We start from the raw sequence: 22,586 nt of genomic DNA on the forward strand, positions 1-22,586 counted from the left end.
AGGAGACGTGAATAAAAACAAGAGCATAGGGACATAAAACTGTTAGTGACAGTCGTAGTTCTATCACAGCGGAGTTAGCTGCCACAGTGGCAGTAACATGTAGGGTCTCAGAGATCCTCGTCACTGAGCGGATGTACAGTTCTGATATGGGGGTTAGATATGTTAAGTGAGCTGTTCACTGAGCAACAAGTCAAAGCTAGCGTACAGAACGTAGAGGCCCATAGGCCACAGTAACTCTCCTTGTGAACTCATTCTCTGATGTGGGTTTGATATTAACACCTACTCACATCTGTGTTTTTTCTGCAGGGATCACCAGTCTTCTTGGTAGTGGTGTATATACAGCAGCTTACCCTCTTCATGATGTAAGTAATACCAATGCTGACACATTTCCAAATCAGGGGTGGCCCAGTGGCCAGCACTGGTGTCCTCATATAGTCTAAAACATGTACACTGTGATTAAATATCTGTGTGAGTTAAGTCTATTGTCATCAATCACATTTTATCATCACCAGCAGATTAGGTAAACAAATGTGTTAATGTGTGTTCTTTTAATCTTGATCCATCACAGAGGATTGAATCCTGATCCCTTTAGCCACTGTGTACAATAACTGGTGTCAGTGTTTACGCTTTCCTTTTACAGGGCGATATTAATAAGGAGTGTGCAGAGCCCAATGACAGAAAGGTATGACAGTTATTTTTCAATAACGCCACAATCAATCATTTTAATGTGAGTGGTCATGTGTATAAAGCTGTACACAAGCAAAGCGTGACAACTGATCTGCACATTCAGTACACACTCTGTCATACTGTATTGCATTGTACTACTTTATCACAAATAAATGCATCATACAGTAATAGACAATAACTAATTGCTGTTGACTGTCTTCCACAGCTTTTGTATGAAGAGTGGGCAAACTACAGTGTCTTCTACAAATACCAGCCGATTGGACTTGTGCGGTAAGGCCATATAAGTATATGTATGTTTAATGAAATACTTCAAATTGTACTAGCAACAAGTCTATTTTTGCCTCTTTTTTAGATGTACCCAAACTCACAAGCTAAGCCTTTGTGATTCAAGTTATTTGTGGTGTATATACATTATTCTATTACAGCCTGTCATGTGCCAGGGATACAACCACTGACCCTCTGGTTCATGGACCCGCTGTGCCTACTGAGCCACAATCACCCACCTGTGTTGGTCAAATCACCAAAAATACATTTGAAAACGTAACAGGATTTTCTCTTATCTGCATCGTTTTCTGTTGTTTAGGAAGTATTTTGGTGAGAAAATTGGTCTCTACTTTGCCTGGTTGGGTCTCTATACCCAAATGTTAATTCCTGCCTCTCTGGTGGGGGTCATAGTCTTCCTGTATGGATGTGCAACAGTTGATGACAACATACCAAGGTAAACAAATACATGTGCATACATACACAAACACACATCTCTCACTAATCCCATTTATCTTTTGAAGAAATTAACTTATTTTTGCTGGGGAGGAGTTAATACACTGTTGGTTTAAGCATTGGTTACAACAGCAAAGGTGTTAAATTTAAGGTGCAATGAAAAAACAAAGCTAATTTTTTTCTCAATATCTGAGTTCACTGATATATGAAATTATCACTTACTACAGATTTCAACCCAAAATTATGCACATATAAAGTAAATGGTTGAATATGTTAACAGACTAGCAGAAAGGGAGAAGAGTTGAACCTCACACTCTGACCTGTGAATACTAATGGCAAATACAGGAAATGTCTTGGTAACTCAATAGCATCTCTATTTCTGAGGGGCTCTACAACACTTTTAGCTACACAAAAATGCACTATTTGAACAATGACATCCATGATTCAGCCTCACTGAAGACATGACATAGATACCCTGTAAATGAGGTCATGAAAACAGGAAAAGTATGAAAATTCCAAGATCCAGTACCCAGGTAAAAAAAAAAAAAAAAAAAAAAAAACGTAGAGTACACTGAAATATATTCAGTTTAAGTGTCCTTAGTATACTTCAATGGCCATTGCTGATAGATGTAATAAAGCATGGTATTTGTGTTGCTTCTGTTATTCCAGGGCCCTGTTCTCCATTGCTTTTGCCATAGACCAAATGTGTCAGTCATTTTCGCATGATCAGGTGATGACATTGAAGGCTGTTGTGATTCATTTGTGATACTTATGTACATCTGGTGTTCCTCAAATCTGTAAGGAAGTAAGCATACAAGACAGATGTCATCAAGTCCCTTATAGTCAGCCATAAATTACATTTAAAATAACACTTTGCTCCCCATATGAGCAATATATTGATCTAAATATTAAGTTCATATTCATTTTATTGTGTACTGCTTAAATATTTGAACAGACTCCATATTAATGCTTTAGCCACTTGAAGTACATTACATCTCATGCATACACCAGTTGTAGTGGCCTTTGGTTTTTTTGACCATGTCATAGTTTTTGTGTCCAAATGCAATTATCATTGGTATCTTTTTCACAACATGATTTCTTTGTTTGCTGAAACCACAGCTCCTCCTTGATTTGTTTAATTGACTGATGACAGGTCTCCCACACGCAAGCATGGAGGGGGAAAACAAATGAATTGATGAGTTTACACTTTTTAAACGACATTTAATCTTCAGGCTTTGGGTAAAGGAACAAGTCTTTAAACGTCACAAGGTGAAGTCACGAGTCATTGGTGTTAAAGTCTAAGTCGAGTCTAAAGTCATCAAATTAACGACTTGAGTCCAAGTCATGTGACTCATGTCCACACCTCTGCTGTAACAACAACAACAACAAGAAAAAACAGTACTGTTATAGCAATATTAGAAATGCTGTTATTCATGATTGCTCCCAGCTAATTATTATTATTTTTCTTTTTTAAGGAAATGTGTGTATTCTGAAGCTGATAAAAGAAAGGACACTAAACGAAATGACTCACATACTATTCACATACTATTATTATGTACTACAAATGTTTTTACTGATACTGAAGTACATTTTTAGTACATTAAGTACACTTAATGCACCCACACAACACCATCGAGTTTTAGTTCTGCATAAATTCTGCACTAGATCTTATGTCTGTAGACCCCTGATCCAGCAGGAAGATTACCCATAAAACTCAACACGGACAAAGGAGTTTAGTTCAGTTCTATTTTATATGTTCAAGATGTTTTGCAGAACCTAGAGCAAACACAAAGGTGACAGTGGTAAGGGAAACCTCCCTTTTAACAGGAAAACTTTCAGTTTATACTGGGGGACTCATCTGCTTGACACTGTCTCGGTAAAGACAGATAAAAGACAAAAATGAGGGGGAAAGAGAGTAAGCAGACAAACTGATAGTATATGTATCATAAACATTCTTTTCAGGATTTTAAAGAGAGCCAAAGCCAATTCAACTATTTTAAGCCTATGACTCCTTTTCATTATGGGGCATGTTTCAACCATAAAAGAGAAAAAATAAACTGCACACAATTGGGTAGTCCTTCAAGCAACGAAAGCCATTTTGTTGTGAAGAATTTCAATCAATAACTCTCAGATGACATGTATAACTACATCGATGTCACTCTTCTGTCCCTCAACACATAAAACCTGCCGAAATGATTTGACTGGCCCAGCAGATCCTTTCTGAGCCGTGATCAGCTCCAAGAGCACATTTTCCCCACAAAAAAACTGAGGTCAAGGAAGTTCAGGCCTGCTCACGGGATTATGAAGAGAACTTGAAATTGGAGTAATATGCTCTCTCTTGCTAATTGGACAACCTAATAATCACAAATTACAGTAATTCAGCCTAGAAGACACAAATGCACGTCCAGTTTTTTAGCATCACTCTGAGACAGGATGTTCCTAATTTTGACAATATTACCCAGGTGAAAGAAAACAGTCCTGGTTACTTGCTTAATGTGTGAATTAAAGGACATATCTTAGTCATCCCCAAGGTCCATCGCTGTAACACTGCATGCCAAGTTAATGCCATCCAAAGTAATTATATGCTTAGGGCGAGTCTGTGAAGTGTTCGGAGACAATTGCAATGATTCACTTTTGTCTGAGTTTAGAAGTAGAAAGCCTGTCATCTAAGCTTTTATGTCTTCAAGGCATGCTTGGAGTTAGACTAACTTATTTGAAAAGAGGTCGCTAATGTAAACTATTTAATGGCAGAAGAGGCAAAGACAGTCAAAAGGAATGAAAAAAGGAAAATAGAAAGGGTAGAAGACAAAAGGAAACAGTTTTATGAATGAGTTAAGAATTAGGGCCTCCTGTCCTTCCTATGCCTGCTTCTCATCATCCACAGGATATTATGACATGCTGCCGGTGCACATTTGCACCCAGTGTTCGGACACACCACTCACACTTTGGTTAGGTGTATATGTCCCACCCTTGTCCTGTCCTCACCCAGAACACAGTAACATAATCCAGACCCCTGTCTGTCCCATTGTCTTAAGCATGTCCACAGTGTTTGGAAGTTAACTGCCTCATTGAGACTGTCAGAACATCTTTCCACGGAAACTGAAATTTAAAGAGGAACAGCCTTAAATCTCCCAAGACATTCCAGAAAATAGCAGAAAGGGAGGTTGGCCATTTGGTTGAAGATCCGTTTCAGTTTCAAGTCTTTCCTTCAGTAGCTGGCCTCATTTTGATAGTCTTTTGTGGAAACTACTGATGAAGGAAAGCAATGTTAATAATAAATTAAATTTAAAATGAAATACATTTAATTTATAATGCACTTTCAATCCAGGGATGTCAGAGTGCTACAAGTTGAAGGCAACAAGTTAAAAGCATAAGAGCATATATATATGAGTGTGTGTGTATATATATATATATATATATATATATATATATATATATATATATATATATATATAGCTGGATGGAAGCTGGTCCATAGGCGAGGTGCTGCCTAGCAGAAGGCTTGGCTCCCATGGTGGAGAGCTTGGTGCTGGGAACTCGGAGGAGAAGGCCGCCTGGAGACCTCAGGTTACAGGTGGAGGATTGCGGAGTGATGAGTTGTTGTAAGCTAATTAGTAACATTTGATAACATGTTAACATAAAATAAAGTTAATCCACAGTAACTGTCTGAGTTCTAGGCCTTGTTTATTATGTTTCATGAAATATTTCCTATTTGTTGTTAGACAGAAATAATAAACTTACAAACATACAGTACATATAGAATCATGCAGAACACCTTGTGAAATCTTAGCAGCCAACATTACACTAAGGGACAGAATGAGAAAGTGGCTTCCATCTAAGAAGGTAATTATATGCAGAAGGTTATTTGGATGGAACTATCAGCCTGATTCTGCTATCACTAGCCTTCCATTATGAAGCAACCCCAATTATTGCAGAGGACCAATCCTTCAGCAATTATGTACTCCTGTGTAGGAGCGCCCTCTCCTGTCTGCTTCATTGTATTTCTTTCCTCCTGCTGGATGCAAGCAATGTCAAGCTAGTCCACTGTGCTTCTGTAGAGCAGCACAACACAGACTGCACTAAAGCCTGGTACTTGTACTTACAAGACATGAAAATGAGCCCTCTTGTATTATTATAGGTTTAATTCCTCTAAGTTTATTTCCTAATACTACTCTAGACTTATCCATATGGGGACTGGTCATATGCTGCATACTCCACTTACACTATTGGTAGACTCAGCTGTATGGGGAAAACCTGAGTTGAGACAATAACACACAGCGTTACAAATGTCATACACTTAAGAGATCGGATGATCATACCTCACGTCCCTACATGTCAGTAACAAGCAACATAACATCAAACCACATCCCTGTTGAGGGAGCAAATTTAATTCTGAGGTTTACACAAACATCTTATTAGCACAAGATGTCTCAGAGGATCATACAGCAAGAAACAAACGAGGGTTTCAGGATTATAAATTGAAGTTCTTGAATGGCAAAATAAGTCTCCTGATCTAAACCCAGTTCTGTGTGTAAATGCATGTTCATATGTCCTCTACCCATTTTTTTTTTGTCTGCATTTGTCAAAATTATATGAGACTGATGCAGTTATATTCTTTCAGCTAAATATTTTATTACTTGTGTGTTTATTAACTTAAATCTGTTTATGCCCACAGGAAACTAATGATGTATGTCAGTGTGATATCCTCTTACATTATATTACATTTTTGTGAATTCCAGCATGGAGATCTGCCACCCAAAGAATAACATCACAATGTGTCCTCTGTGTGACCGAGTGTGCAGCTATTGGAAACTTAGTACTGCCTGTGGAACTGCCCGGGCTAGTCACCTGTTTGACAACCCTGCCACTGTTTTCTTCTCAATATTCATGGCTCTGTGGGGTGAGTGACCCATTGTAAAAAAAATCTTTCTTTTAGTTATGGTTACTATTTTTGTGAGGCTTTTCAGTCTATCAAACCACTGTGGGTTACAAAGCAAATGGATTTGAAATTGACATTTCAATTTTTATTTAAATTGGCACTTAAATTCAAACAGAAATGTAATTTAAATATTTTTATATTTAATTATTATATATTTAAATGTAAATGATAGTCTTTATAGGGTATTTATTCAGTTGCCCTTGTCAAGATAGTGCAGTGTTCCAGTATATGCAATGAAAAATCATCAGTTTAATGATGTACATCTGTAAGCCATAATACTGTGCTTTTTCCTACTGGGTCATGTCACAATATGTTTTATGAAAAATCAGATCTGCCTCTGTGCGCCTCATTCTATCTGTCTGGTTCATAGCTGCCATGTTCATGGAGCATTGGAAGAGGAGGCAGATGAGGCTTAACTATGAATGGGACCTTACTGGGTTTGAAGATGAGGAGGTGAGTGGTACTAATGATAAACAGAAGACAATGCTTTTGGAAGTGTAGAGAATGCTTGAGCTTCTCATGTATGAAGGATCCCTCATAATGTTTCTTTTGTTTAATTGGCATTAATAGAATAGTAAGAAAAACTTCCACTGCTGATGAAGAATATCAAAAAAATAAATAAATAAAAATCTCCAAATTCCTTGAATAACATATCACATGACGATGTTTCAGTAATCACTGTCTGAAGAAGACTTTCCAACTATCCACCAGAAACTGATACCTTCTGGGATGAATAAAATTTGATAAAACTGAATTCAAATTTCTGATTCTTGGCTGACCAAGTCAGTCACCTGATCAATATCCAGCAGAGCCTAGAAAAAAACAGAGAATGTAACCTGCTCCGGGTGATATCTGAGTTATGGTTCAACCATAACATTGAAGAGATGCACAACAATGTGCAAAACATGACCACTATCAATTAACACATATCATGTCTCAAACTTTGTACTGCTGTTAAAGGAGCAAGTATAAATCTAGATTTCTCTGTCCCTAACCTTAACCCTCATACCTGATTTTAAAATTGTTACGTTGAATAATTTATGACCGTTTATATGCCAGTGTTTGTGATGGCATTGAAAAAAGACACAAAATTGAAATATTTTTAATAATCTAAATGCACCATGGGAGTGATGTGATCTGTGTGTTATTTTTTTTGTCCATTCACTAGTATTTGATTATGAAAATATATCTTCAATTTACAGTTCAACACACTGAAAACATGTAATGACTTTCATATGATAATCTGCATTAAATTATTTGTAATCTTTTCTATCTCTCTGGATTTATTTTCCACAGGAAGCGCTTAAGGTTTGAATACATTTTTATTCCAAGTTGAACCTCTCTTTTGACTCTTCACAGCCTTTCTGCTGCTGCGGCCAACCTCTGACCATAACAAATCACAAAAGATGTGTGTGTTTTTCTAAATCATATTTCCAAATGCAGTCTTTATTCTACTTATACCATATATAGCCTGACTTAAAAATAAGTTAGAAAGAAATGGTTAATTCATTTCTGCTTCTGGCCCTCACAGCAAGTAAGTTCACAAGTTCTAATTCCAGGTCACCCTGTATATTGTTGCTTCTTCTCAGTATCGCTTTGCTATCTTATCACTGTGCCTTCTGTCTGACAGCTAAACTGAATGGATCCTGGGATGGATGTAAGAAAATCACATAGGCCTAATACCATAGACTGTAAATAAAGATGGATGTAACAGCTCCTCATAAGTGAGGCCAAAGCGAGTAGAGCGCCCCTTGGTGTCTGACTGCAGCATAGATCATACGCTTCACTCATTCACTCACTCGTTAGTAGATAGGGTTGGGGGAAATTAGGTACTAAAATAAACTTCAGGTATTGTTTTTCAAGGATAGTTTATCTTACTTTAAGCAGTTTCAACAGCATTATGCTGATACAAGTGTCAGCTTTTCTTCAGTTTCATTTTAATGAGTGATTTGATGCTATAGAAATGTCAACTACCAGTCATCATGCCAAAAAACAAATAAATAAATGAGTAAAGTGTATAATCCAACATAACTCTGTAACTGGTGAAGGTAGAGCATATGTATGCCTGGGACAAATATTGTCATATTGGCCAATGCAAGGAAGTGGTGACATGTTGTCCATATTTATATACAGTCTATGGCTAGTACCCATAGGGCAAAAACAGTGAAACACTCAGTGTAAAAACACCAATATGAACTGGAAAAAAGCATGTTGTGATGTCAGAAACCTCACACACAACTCTGAAAAACTTTTAGATCTATTTAGCTCAAAATAAAAATTTTAAAACTTATAATATGAGGCAGTTATTTAAAGTATATAATACCAACCCACCCCCAGGTTCCATAAACTGCTGCTTAGAAACTCTGCAATTCTTCCTTTCACCACACACTGTTCATTTTCTAGTCACTTGTTCTCGTACTTGTACTCGTATGTACTTACATTGAAACACTTTGAGTGTGGTTCATGTGGTGAGTATGGCTGAAATGTTATTTTCATTCATTCTGAAGTTGAAATCTGTTATCATTAAGAAGGTCCTGGGTTAGGGGGAGGGTGTTTTGTACGTAAGTGTGTGAACTAATTTGTTTTTTGTTTGAATCACAATGGTGTTGTTCGTTTCATTGCTTGAGCAGAACCTAGCTCATATCCCCATCATATACCCATCTGCTGAAGTCTAGACAGACCACGACATAACACAAACAAAATACTGCTCAAGCCTACTTTACAGGCCCCTTGAAATGCTTACAGGGCAAACATGTGTCTAAGTCAATACACATATTACTGACCTAAAGAAAAAAAAATTAATGCAGTTTTTTTCATAACGTCATTGTTATGTGATAAATATATTTTATAGTAATTCTTATATACAGACAGTCCAGTCTTTTCAAAAACTAGCATATACAGTATATCCATTTGGTAATGCCAGTTTAATTGAAATTGTTAACATGTTGCCTATGAATGTCTGTCATTCTCTTGGTACTGCCATTGAAGGACCATCCCAGGGCTGAATATGAATTCAGAGTAATGCAGAAATCTCTGAGGAAAGATCATAAATCACAGCACAAGGTAATTATACTAAGGCTGCATGTATGGATGTCATTCATAATATTGTTTTCACACCTATTTGCACCTATTACATTTCCTTTTTCACCTTTATGTTACCATGTGCTACTGTTTGTACCAGTGTCATATGCCTGAATGCATGTGTTTGTGGCAGATAGTGTGTTGTTTGTATGCTTAGTTTACGGGCTGTATAGATCTGAACATTTTTCAATTTATAAATGTCAAAAGTATCTGGGGCTGAGTTTTACAAATGCTAACCAGACATGGATAATGAATTAATTTATATTGTGCAAAAGACACTGGCAGTGGTTTGCGTTTTGCTATGTATTTGTGTTTTGTCTGTAGTGTTACAGAAATGTGTTGACAATAGTGTAATACCTTGATCTTACTATGGTTTCAGTTTTTCACTGCAGCGTCTTCTGCCACAGCACATAGGCAGTAACTTTAGGCCTTATAATATCTATCCGTAACCCATTTCTGACCACTACTTTATCTGGATGTGGTGGGGAATCCTAGCGGAGCTCATGATTTTTTTTCCTGTTATTTGAAACATGCAGTGGCTGAGTAGGATAACTCATTGTCATCAGTCACACAACAATTTCTAGAGATTTGCTGAAAAATAACATTATACCAATATCATATACACTTATATAAATAACTGTCTCTAAATTTTAGTGAGCAAATGCCAGGAATTTCCCTGCATCTCTATAAGAACATAGGGATAAACTTGATGGTTTTTCTTTGTTATAGTCCAAGCCAATGCTTTTGTGCAGTTTGACTGTGTTTAAAAGAGCCTAGTAGCACGTGTCTCATGCCAAAACTCTAAACTCTATTAAGCTGTGGCCACGCATGGTCAATTTAAACAATTAATGAACAAAACAAAAGGCTTGCTTTGGATGGTGGCCCTGGCCCTGAAATAATCCAATAATCCAATCCAATCTAAAAGCAACCCTCAAAATTTAAACTCAACTATGGTCATATTAAAGATCAAAAAATAAGACACACACACACACACACACACAGTTTGTAACAGGTTTTCACTTAGTATTAAAAAATAGCCTCTTTAAGCGGCTCCAAATCTGGAGATAGGTAAAGTCCCAGCATGCCATAAACTCTCATGTTGTTGAACAGAATCCTAGTTCTGTAGTTGACTTCAGTTCTGCTGAAAGTTATGCTGTGCTTCTCTTTGGTAAAACTCACACTAGCAACGCCACATTGTATGTTTTTAATGCAGCTCTGTTCAACGCTTTACAAAATAACGCCATGGCAACATCCATACAGTGAAGGTACACTTCTAAATTTTTAGTTACGTTATTTTTTTATTTTAGGTGGAAAAGCTTACTTGTCAAGATCGCCTCCCTGCCTACATGACTAACATCGTCATGATGCTGTTGATGGTAAGAAGGATTTCTCTTCATATAGTGGATTTCAGTGATGCTCTGTGGAATTTGAACATTGTCCCTTCTGTTCTACATGGGCTGCTTGTAATCTTGCAAACCTTTTCACTGTCAGATTGGTGTTACATTTGCCATTGTCTTTGGTGTGATCCTCTACCGAATCTCCACCAAAGCCGCTCTTCATATGAGTTCCAGTTTGATCACAAGGAACCATGTACAACTGACCGTCAAAACTACTGCGGCCATTATCAACCTGGTGGTCATTCTCATATTGGATGAAGTGTATGGAGCCGTAGCACGATGGCTTACCGTGCTAGGTAAGATAAAAACCTGCTCAGCCAGGGACAGAAGGACCTCAAAAGTGGTTCATTCTCTTACATTTAATGTCTTAAATGATAGACTAGTGACACAAATAAATGTTTTTGACACATCTGTAAAGAAAGATAGCATGCTTTCAATTTGCAGATATAAGTAATGAATTAATCAAATCATTAATTAACTGGCTACGAATGAATCAATGAATTGATGAAGAGTTCATTTATAATTGTCGAGGAATATATATGTTGAGGACTGATAAAATCTACATCCACTTCTATGATAAAAAAAAGATTTATCTGAAGCTAATATAAAACTGTCCAAATGTGTCAAGCCAAATAGCCACATTTGAACATTTTTCCTTTAAAATGCAATTTCCCTTTGATGTGAAAAAGGTTGTAGAATATACATTTCAGATCAGTTTGTGATGTGATCATGCCTGTTCAGACTTGCAGGGCTTACACTGTAGGCCTTCTGCATCATCACTTTCATTTAAAGCCATAATTTGACACTGGAATAAAGCCCCACTTTGCTTGGAATTTGGAATTTCACTAATTTCTTGTAGCACATTTCATATGATCAAACAACAAAGCTGCTTAGTAATAAATGTTTGGATGGAAAGTTAAGGCACTGCCATAATTATATCAGGTGAACAAAAGCTGCAAGTTGATATAGTTGATATTGTGAAGCTCGTTTGAATACTGCTTCAATAAGGACACAATTCAAGGAAATCTGACTTTTTGTACAATGGTGTTAATACAGTCAGTGGCATGAAGGATTAAGGTAGATGGGTAGTGAAAGCAGAGGGTTGAGGGAAGCTGATGACAGACTAAGACCAGTAGCAGTAGCCTGGGGACAGACTGTGTTTCGCTAACTGGATGTCTGATGGCAGGGGGCATAATAGACAAAGCAAGACGTGGATGAGCTTAGGGCAGGATGAGTTTTGTGAATGCATCAGAACAAGACAGGCTGGCAAACTTATAAGTAGTACACCTGAAACATAATTATTCAAACACACACAAATATATATACACATACAACAAAATTAAGAGGCCATAACTTTAGTACCACGCCAATTAACTGAACAATCTGGACATGAGCTGATGAGGGCTTGAGTGTTACTGCATGATAAGGTGTGTACACCGATGCTATCAAGAGGCCAGGAGAAGTGCCACAGTACATGTTACTTTTTTCCATTGCAAATTTAACATTAAAATTAAAAGAAGAATTAAAAGAAAATGATCTGTTCACCTTTAGAGGCTCCTAAAACAGACAAGATTTTTGAGGAACGACTCATCTTCAAGACCTTCATCCTGAAGTTTGTCAACGCTTTCACCCCGATTATCTACATCGCTTTTTTCAGGGGCAGGTTAGTAATCTCATGTTTGTGTAATTTAGTAACTACTTTACTTATCATTCAAGAAGTTCAGTAGTAATGTGTGCTTTTATATGGTTTCAATGATAAAAATAAATGAATGAATGTGTTCTTTGATTCATTCTCCCTCCAGACTGGTAGGCAGACCAGGCAGCTACCTATATGTGTTTGAATCTTACAGGATGGAAGAGGTAAGGTTTATTTTTTTTATAGATGTGTATGTATGTACATGTGCAAACAAAACCTTTTATAATTACATGCCTCGCTGGAATAACAATAGAGGTACTTTTTACATACAGCCGTACTAACTATTATATTATCTCAAGACTCCTTATTTTCACCTTTTTGTTATTTACATTATATATGTTTAAGGGCACAAATTATATTTAAACAGGGAATTAGATTATTAATAATTTATGATTATTTTATTTATGTATTCTCAACGCTCAAGCTATAGCACATGCAGTGTGTTGTCGCCACACTTTTTATTTTTATTTTTTCAAAATCAGAAGAAAATACTGTAGATAAATAGTTGAAACGCGATCATAGAATGTTACCATATTGGCTTAGGCCTACCTGTTAAAATTGCTTTTGCTGTGGTAGACTGTAGTTTGGGAATTATTTTACAGTGTGCCCATGGCGGTTGTCTGATGGAGCTGTGTATCCAGCTGAGTATCACTATGCTTGGAAAGCAACTAATACAAAACAACCTTTTCGAGATTGGAATACCGTAAGTATTAAACTGATAGTTTATCATTATCTGTCTCATACTGTTGTTATGTAGAAATTATTATTTTTAAATCACTGTTCTTTTTGAAATTAGGCAACAAAGCCACAATACCTTGCAAATTATTTATATTCATTACCTTATATCCTTATGTGCAGCATTTTCAAATTCTGTGCAGAGAGTGCACACTGATTTAGAAACTTTTGTAAAAAAGACTTTAATTCAATCCAGTGATAAGAAGGATAAGTGGGAATATCATTGCTTCCATCTCTGTTTAAATATTGTCTCTGGATTCAAGACTGAACCTACATAACAGAACACATCACGTCTGTTTTGACAAATTTAAAGCTGAAAGTGATGATTGTTATGTCCTTTTTAGTTGAGAAGCCAAAACAGTGATGTGTGTGGCTGTCTCTCTCTGTGTACATGTGTGTGTGTGGGTGTTGGCGCATGTTCCTCAGCAAACTGAAGAAACTGATTCGATACATTCGGTCCAAGCAAGGAGCTTTTCAAGAGGAAGAGAGACAGAAGAAATTGCAGAGATATGAAACCGACCACTTCCTGGAACCATTTGCTGGATTAACTCCCGAATATATGGAAATGAGTCAGTAGCACACATATAATAGCCTCTCATGCACAGTTACCAGAAGCAAAATACTAACAAGAGTGACTTATAGTATGTTATCTTGTGCTGATACAACACCCACATGAAATGTCCTACAATGCAATTAAAGGTTTATGCACATTAAAAAGAAAAAAGAAAGAAAAAGTAAAAGATCTGGGTGTCTCTGGGACAACAGTGTACTGCCAATATTTTCTGTGAGGAATCTACAAAATCACAGTCAGCAACATTTTCGTGCATCAGTTTATATATATATATATGTAGGGGCATGTGGAATACAAAAGTTCACTGGGGTTGCCCAGTGAACTGTACGAAGAAGTCAAGTCAAGTCAACTTTATTGTCAATTCTGACATGTGTAACACAATACAGGATTGAAAATACCTTCCTCAAAGGCCTACGATGCAGCAGCTAAACAAAAAATGTAAACAAGAAATGTGCAAACGTTGAGAATATATTAAAATATAAAAGAAAAAAGTAGACGAAAGAGAACATGACATAGCGCATGACAATATACATGAAGTGGCTGACGCAACCCTGAGTTGAATAGTGCAGAAAGTGTGGGTGGTATTTATATACTGTACATATGTACACAGTCTTGATGAAGAGGTGACAAGCCAGCTACCTCCAACTTCTTAGTGAGTTTCTTTTTGTCCTTGAAAAGATTATGCAGGGTTCTGTTTAAGGCACATCAGAGTTCGGTGGAATAAATCACACATATAAAGACATAATAGTAGGGATGCTTACTAATATATTATTTTTTGTTTCCCTCTGTCCAGTCATCCAGTTTGGTTTTGTTACATTGTTTGTTGCGTCCTTCCCCCTTGCTCCACTCTTTGCTTTGCTCAACAACATCATTGAAATACGACTTGATGCCAAGAAATTTGTGGCAGAGTTACGAAGACCAGTGGCAGCAAGAGCCAAAGACATTGGTGGGTTATATTCAACATACTGCAGTGGTCATAAAATGCATGAAATGTAAGATGGTGTTTGTTTGTGAAGCCATACAGTGAAATACACTTCTGTAACATTTAACATATCACAACAGACTGCTACAGGAAACAGTATTTACTTAACTCTATTTAAAAATAAAAAAAAAACAGAGAATGCCTTACTGTTATAATGATAAATGATCAATAATATATGATTGATACATATTCTTATGCCTACAGGTATATGGTACAACATATTAAGAGGGGTAGCAAAAGTTGCAGTCATCATTAATGTAAGTAATACAGGAATATATTATTTATGTTCATGCATGTGCTGGCATTGTGCTGTCTATATGTATTCTGTTGTATTCTTTCTGGCTTTCATGACATTTGGTTTAAAACTTAAATCCTTTGATATAGTAAACTGTTTTGGTTCTTCTCATTATTTAACCTCTTAAAATTCCCTGTGCTAACATAGCACCTTTTCACTGTAGCAGTTTGGGAGCAATTTTTACCTAATTTCCCTTCGGGGATGAATAAAGTAATCTATCTATCTGTCTACATATGTCTTCTACTGTCAAATGTCAAGTACATGTCAATACCATGATTGTTACAAAAACTTCTCACATAAATGCGTGACAACAGATACAGTATCTCTTAAAGATCAATAATACATTTACAGGTACATTTTTCCTACCGTACAAAATTTTTTTCTCATAGCATTACAACAGTCAGTTGTTCCAGTATCCAAATTTTGAATGATGAACCAGTGTACGATTTTCAATAAGACAATATATGGAAACTAAAACCTCAGTGCAACTGAAACCTAAAATAACAGTATCATAAAATGGAAATGAACTGGTCTTATCTGCTGCCTGTAACTTCATGCTAGTAAAAGTGAACTGAAGCCTCTTGAAGCACTCTCAGCTCAACTATTACAAACTATTGGATTGTTTAACTTCAGTTTGACTATATTATTGTATATTGCTGCATTCCACACTATTGCCTTTGCACAAAAAAATATTTATTTATACTTTCCTAACTCCTGTGTCTTTCCTTATTTTGTTAACCCCAGGCGTTTGTCATCTCCTTCACTTCGGACTTCATACCTCGGATGGTCTACCAGTACATGTACAGCCCTGATGGCTCCATGCATGGATTTGTGAACCATACGCTGTCCTATTTTAATGTCAGCCACTTCCAGGATGGCAAAGAACCCATGGATCCATTACATCTTGGCTACCACGTTGAGGTTTGCAGGTGTGAAATCAATCTTTGTTCAAAGTTGTCAAATTCACGATTGGCAAATTTGTTGTCAATTCTCAAATAAACTGTATAATTTTATACACATTATACCAAGCCATTTGAAAAGTTTTACTTTCATGATTAATCAAGGGGCACTAAGTGAGACTGTTTTAATCATAGACAGTATACCATGGATGACAGAACAGCTCCTCAAAAGTGAAGCAAAAGCAAGGATAACTCCACCTGGTGTCCGGCTGCAGTATAGGTCAAAAGCTCCACGCCCTGACGGCTCCATGCCAAATAATAAATAAGGTCAAATCATTTTGTTTCAATGATGGTTTCTGTCATTTTAGGTAGTTAATATAATCCTGATGTACATTCAAGAGACCATTTTTCTGTTTTGTTTGTTTTAGTTGACGCCATAGAAACACAATGTAACATCATGATGACTACCAGTTGCCATACCAATCAGTCCCATAGAACATACTTAATTTATTAATATTATAGTATTTAGAAGGAAGGCATACTGTTTTTAATCCCCGAGCTGTAGAAGGACACCATGTGTAGGCTTTGCATTGCAAAGAGCTTCTCTGTCAACCAGACAGTTCTGAAAGCACTAGAGAGATCAAATAACAGGATTCTTATACTGTTTTGTGGCTTCTCAAGATGTGTGTAAACTCTGTTGAGCAGATAGACACACAGAGGTTAGTGTAGTAAACATACAGCAGCGGGTCTAGGCAGTCACATACTGGTGGGCTTTATAGACCTCAAAGAGGTCAAAAAACCCTTGCCTTGATGTTGTGAGGTCCTCTAACCCTTTGGATCCTGTGAGTGTTCTGGTGAGCTGCCGTCCCACTTGGTCATGATGATTGCAGTTGTGGAATTTTGTGGAGGTAAGACTGTCCCCTCAACTGGATGGAATTAACACATGGAGGTAGAGGGAGGACTGAAAGAAAAGGATGAAAGAAAAAGAGATGAGTCAGAGGGTGGTGGTTGGTTAGGCATGATGGCATTGGGTGTTGGAGTTGTAATATTGTTCTCTAGGGACTGGAAAATTCCCGTGGTCCCACAAGGAGGAATGTGATTATTATTTCTATGATTATTCAGGAGCATGCGTGCTGCTGGAAATACACCTACAACAAAGCAAAGACTTTAAGAGGGACATGAACAGATACTGCAATCTTTAAAAGCACCCCCATTTTGATCATGTTAAACCGAAGTTTGAACGACTTAAGACTTAACCAAAAATGGTCAGATTTTTGTTTGGTGTAACCTTGTCCATTGAGATGTTAACATTTTAGTTTTTTTTCCCATCAGCAGTCTTTATTTCATTAATACATTTAAAAAATGCTAGACTGATTTCTTTCTACAGTATTAATTTATGTACTAAATTATCTATTCAAAAACTTGTCTTTTCATGAAGGTATAAGGACTATAGAGAGCCTCCTTGGTCATCCACGCCATATGAGATTTCCAAGGAATTCTGGGCAGTGCTGGCTGTTCGACTGGCCTTTGTCATTGTTTTCCAGGTAAGGTGAAACTTACAGAATAATAGATACAGTATGCTAGGCTAATTAATTTTATCAATACAAGACAAGACCATGTAACAGATAAGAAGAAATATATTAAGTGACAGGATGTGACAGAAGAGGGACTAAAGACTGAAAGGGAACATGGGGATGGAATTACCGATAGATGGATTGATGCGATGCATCTATGCAGACAATGGATATGACATTGAGGTGACTGTGAAAATAGTCATGGAAGACCACAGTTCAGGGGTTTCAAAGACGTGCTGAGGTAAAGCTTAGTTGGATAGAACTGAACTCCTTTACTGTTTATTAGACTAACAGTCTTACGAACTTACAATTATTATGTGTTAAGAATCTTATTTAGGACAGCTGGAGATGGCTGCTAATAAGGAGCCTGTCTGTAGTCTCCTCAGTCTCTATGACAACATTATTTTTTATGATGAATTTTTACTGTTTCCTTAATGAATTATTCCTTTTCATCTATCTCTTCCAGAATATAGTGATGTGGATGAGCGACATAGTAGACTGGCTAATTCCAGACATCCCCAAAGATATCAGCATGCAGATCCACAAGGAGAAGATTCTCTTGGTTGACCTTTTTATGAAAGAAGAACAAGGCAAGATGAATATTCTTGAGAGTGGGTCCTCATCAGGTGACAAGGAGAACTGCAGTAGGGGCAGCAACAACAACAACAGCACAGTGGCTCACCCACGGTCCCGAATGCACACCATAAGCTTCTAATACTAATGTCAGTGTTTTTAATGGCTCAGTCTTATTTAGCAAGTCAAAGCTTGCTGGTGTCTTGGTTGCACAAAGCGACATAAATCCTGTTTGTTTGTTTGTTTTTTTACTTTCATTTTATTTTATTTTTATTTTGTAATGTGCGTTTAGAACATTCCAACAACTGGGAGAGCAGCTGGTCAATGAGGTTTCAGGAAATTAAAGGTGTAGCCTGTAATCTGTTCAAATCTATTCTGATTTGTGTGCATAGAGATTTTAGAATTCATGTAGAAAATCTGTTAAAAAGCTGAAAGAGATTTGAAAATGTGTTGACTATGTGTTAACAAATCCCTAAATGTGTTTAATGTGACTTTTTACTAATGAGCCCACAAGTCAGGTGGAAATATTTAATAATGTAAGGTCTGAACAATGTATTTAGATATGTAGGAAATGTTTGGAATATAAGACCTCATTTTGAAACATAAAAATGTAAACATAGGGTTTAGTCCTGATTCAGTATAGTCTCAGGGGACGGAATTAATATGGGTATTGCTCTTGGTGATTTGGGTTGGCTGAAAGTCTAGGATTCTAATGAAATCTGGGAGCACCTTGGCTCATTATAAATTGCATTTAAGAAGGGCCCAAAAATTGTCAAAATGACTCAAAACAAGGGGTCTGTTCATTATGTCAAGTACTTTAAGCCTTAAACCCTCATTTTAAGCCACAACCTCCTTCATTACATTGCTGGTGAGAGTTTTAACAGTTCTTGTTGGAATGTCTCCTTTTGACCCCTTGAATGCTCTGGCTCCTAATAGGTTTCTTATCTTATTCATTTTCAACTGGAAGTTCAAGTATTAAGGAGACATCGTCTCAGATTTCGTCTGACCTTCTTTTGAAGAGATTTTGTATGTTTTAAGCCAATCATAGTCTTACTTTGCTTCAATTTGTATGGCATGAAAGAACAATCAAGGGTTCTTTACAAGGTTACTTAAAGGCTTACTCCCATTGTCATCTCCTTCAGGATGATGGAAGGTTCCCAGAACAGTACATCCCTGACTAGAGCTGGGTTTAAGTGGATTGCTTCACCATGACTGATGTGACCTTTACTTGTTTTTAAATTCAACCCATAGAATTTAACTTTGGAACAATAAGAAAGTATAATATTAGGAAAACATCAACCCATGAGGAGTAAGTTATAAGAACCTAATAAAAGTAAAATAAATTATTTTCCTCAATGGCATGTGCCAATTATTTTATTATTATTATTATTATTATTTTTACTTCAGTGTCAGATGTCAATACTATAGAAGGCAGCTACCTAACCTTTACTCCTGTACAAGCTCAATAAATATGTAGAGAATTACAGAGAGGGCAGAAAACAAAGGCAGGAAGTGAAGTAAAATATGACACACCAGAGAAGTAATTTCCGAAATGCAACAGGAAATATAACTAATAACCCAATTTTCTTGCACATGCATAAACATTAGTTGTGGAGCTCCACAGGGCTTTGTGCTAAAACTAATGCTTTTTACATTATACATGCTTCATTTTGGCAATATTATTAGGACACTCACTTTTATGCAGATGATGCTATATTTGTGTATGATACAGTACAGTAAGTCAACTTAAAGACTTTATGGCTTGGATGACTTGTAACATTTAAAAATCGACATATCGGTACTAAAACAAAGACTATAAGCATGAATTCTCTCACCTATGAACTATTTTGTAATCTATTAACATCCTATATTAAAACAATACCAAAACATTATATTGTTATTAATTATTATTAGGATGTTCAGATAGCTTTCTAAAAAAACAAACAAAACAAAACAAAAAAAAGCTTACAGCTGCAACTGCTGCAGTTGGAGCACTGACAAGAATTTGAGATAGACAGAAGTATTTCTCCAGTTTAAGCTTCTCTTCATTGGCTTACTGTAACGTGATAATTTCCAATGCTTCCCCCTACATACAAGGCCCTCATACATACATATTACATATTGAAAAACCTCATAACCCAAATATGACTCTAACCACTGGCTGTATGTAAATGTGAGTACAGACATCATAATTCCACATTACCTGTGTCACTTAAGTGTAAAGAAAACAGGGTATAACACAGTGCCTGTAGTTGCGTAGTGTGATATGTAAAACTGTAGCTTTAGCCAAACAAAGATTAGAAAGTTTTGATATGAGGCTGAATGGTTCCTGATTGTGTCGGCGTTGTTTCATTTTACCAAATAAGTAACAAAGCAGTATAAACCTGTAACCTGTGCTCTGTTTGCTTTTCTTTGACTAAATCTAAATTCTTGAAATACATATAATAATGTGATTTACTTTTACTTTTTAGCAGACATGGAAAAAGAAAACTCTTTACTCTACAGAAATGTTTCCAGCTATTATCAGTTTTAAATGTAATAATTCATTATATTGTGCTATGAGTCAAGGAATGATCTCCTATATTGTGTGTGGGGCTGTATGCAGAAATTATGATATACTGTCCTACAGCAGAAGTGGTCAAAATTCTGTAATGAAAGTATAAAGAAATATGTATATATCTTCATCACAAGTACACTTTTGTCAAATTTATTGAAATGTTTTTATCAATATGTTACTATCATGACATGCATATACTCTAGGTCTACGTTCAACTATGGACTGATGGCGGTCTGAGGAACAAAATATCATTAATAAAGTGAATGCAACTGATGGACACTGTGGTGGATTGTGTAGTCTTCCATATTGCAGATTTATTATTTATTATCTTTTGACCCTAACGTAACCCTCTACTATGCAAGACTTACTTTTCATACATGGCGCATGAGGCTACTATAAATTACAAATCCCAAAAAGAAAAATGTTCATATATTTTATATTCTGTGGATAACAATCAATTCATGTTTTATAATGCTCTGAGTGAATTTGCCATGAAGACAGTGACAACAGGATATGTGTGTGTGCGTGTGTGTGTGTGTGTGTCATTTAAACTCTGTATGAATGTCAAGCTTCATGATGTACGAACAAAATATAAACATAATATAACATTATTGTTGTTGTTGGTATTGTTATTGTTATTGCTCAGAACACGAAGATGTGCGCTACAATCCTGAATTTTTGAATCCTGCATTGGTTTTTGGAATGTGTCAAACTGAAACTCAAAGTGATCTGGAATGCACTTGAAATATCAAACATTGCCTAGTACCTTCAATAAGACAGACATCAGCAGACTGTGACTGTGAATTCCCAAAAAGTCAACAATTTACTTGAAAGTTGCCCTGCTCAATGTGCTTATTTGCATAATGTGAAAAATATACTTTTACTTTTGACTGTATCACCACTGATATACAGCATTGCATGCCTCTGGTATATTCTACCATTGATATTATACCATATAGTATAGTACTATATATGTGCAGGAATAATCCAAGTACATGTCTACTGAGACAGTGTATCACATTTTATGCTGTTCATTCTTCTCAATTTTTTTAAATTGGCTAAATTTCATTTTCAGATATCAGTTAATGGCATATAAACATAGAAAGGAGAAGATGGTTTAGAAGAGGAAGTTGAAGAACCAATTGCTGCAGAACAATGTCAACAGAGTCTGGAATAGCCTCAAAACCTGGACATAAGGGAAAACAGCAACCTGAGGGGGAGCAGAGGTGGGTGAGTCTTAGTGAGCTCATCGATGGACCCACTTCAGTTCACTTACCAACCCAGCTTTGGAGTAGATGATGCTGTCATCTGCCTCCTGGAAAGAGTTCTGTCTCTCCTGGAGAAGGCTGACAGCACTGTGAGAATCATTGTTGATTTCTCCAGTGCTTTTATAACTATCCACCCTGTCATACTGAGGAACAAGCTGATGCACACAAGAGTGGACCACCAGGATTCAACCTGGATATAGACTACGTGATCAATAGACCACAGTATGTGAGGACATGGGGCTGTGTATGGTGATATGGTAGCGTGCAGCACGGGAACCTTCCACTTCTCCCCCTGCAGTGTGGAGTGACTGGTGACTTTAGACACCTCTCAACCAGAAGTCAACTATCTTCAGAAATTCTCAGAGGACTCTGTAATCTTTGACCTCATCTAGAATGAAGAAGATGGAGAATACAGAGGCGTCATCCGAGATTTTGTAGTCTAGCGCATAGAAAACTGCCACTGCAAAAGAATGTGAATCAAATCAAGGAGCCTGAGTTGATTTCTGCAGAGCAATGTTATTAATATTAATCTAGTTTAGTAGATCATTTAGTGACTCCCTTTAAAATCTATAATTGAAAAAAAAAATAGAAAAAGTCCTTCATACATGCCTTTGT

The 22,586-nt window shown here is 36.6% G+C and overlaps 1 protein-coding gene across 3 annotated transcripts in view; it reads left to right on the forward strand.

Moving 5' to 3' along the window:
- The window catches only part of LOC125015121 (anoctamin-1-like), a 40,831-nt gene extending 19,851 nt beyond the window's left edge, over nucleotides 1–20,980 (forward strand). For 2 of the 3 annotated variants that reach the window (XM_047596786.1, XM_047596788.1), the window contains 19 exons: nucleotides 307–362; nucleotides 641–682; nucleotides 893–957; nucleotides 1,271–1,405; nucleotides 6,144–6,304; nucleotides 6,714–6,796; nucleotides 7,640–7,651; nucleotides 9,332–9,406; nucleotides 10,732–10,800; nucleotides 10,916–11,117; nucleotides 12,373–12,484; nucleotides 12,624–12,681; nucleotides 13,120–13,220; nucleotides 13,679–13,821; nucleotides 14,617–14,769; nucleotides 15,010–15,062; nucleotides 15,845–16,029; nucleotides 17,438–17,543; nucleotides 18,040–20,980. In XM_047596786.1, the coding sequence (XP_047452742.1) occupies nucleotides 307–362; nucleotides 641–682; nucleotides 893–957; nucleotides 1,271–1,405; nucleotides 6,144–6,304; nucleotides 6,714–6,796; nucleotides 7,640–7,651; nucleotides 9,332–9,406; nucleotides 10,732–10,800; nucleotides 10,916–11,117; nucleotides 12,373–12,484; nucleotides 12,624–12,681; nucleotides 13,120–13,220; nucleotides 13,679–13,821; nucleotides 14,617–14,769; nucleotides 15,010–15,062; nucleotides 15,845–16,029; nucleotides 17,438–17,543; nucleotides 18,040–18,288 (2,060 nt within the window). In that variant the 3' untranslated portion in view covers nucleotides 18,289–20,980. The remainder of the gene's footprint in view (nucleotides 1–306; nucleotides 363–640; nucleotides 683–892; nucleotides 958–1,270; nucleotides 1,406–6,143; nucleotides 6,305–6,713; nucleotides 6,797–7,639; nucleotides 7,652–9,331; nucleotides 9,407–10,731; nucleotides 10,801–10,915; nucleotides 11,118–12,372; nucleotides 12,485–12,623; nucleotides 12,682–13,119; nucleotides 13,221–13,678; nucleotides 13,822–14,616; nucleotides 14,770–15,009; nucleotides 15,063–15,844; nucleotides 16,030–17,437; nucleotides 17,544–18,039) is intronic. The other variant, XM_047596787.1, reaches the window with a different exon arrangement.
- Nucleotides 20,981–22,586: the final 1,606 nt, after the last annotated feature.

Source organism: Mugil cephalus, chromosome 10, assembly GCF_022458985.1.
Source record: "Mugil cephalus isolate CIBA_MC_2020 chromosome 10, CIBA_Mcephalus_1.1, whole genome shotgun sequence".
Classification (NCBI taxonomy): Eukaryota; Metazoa; Chordata; class Actinopteri; order Mugiliformes; family Mugilidae; genus Mugil; species Mugil cephalus.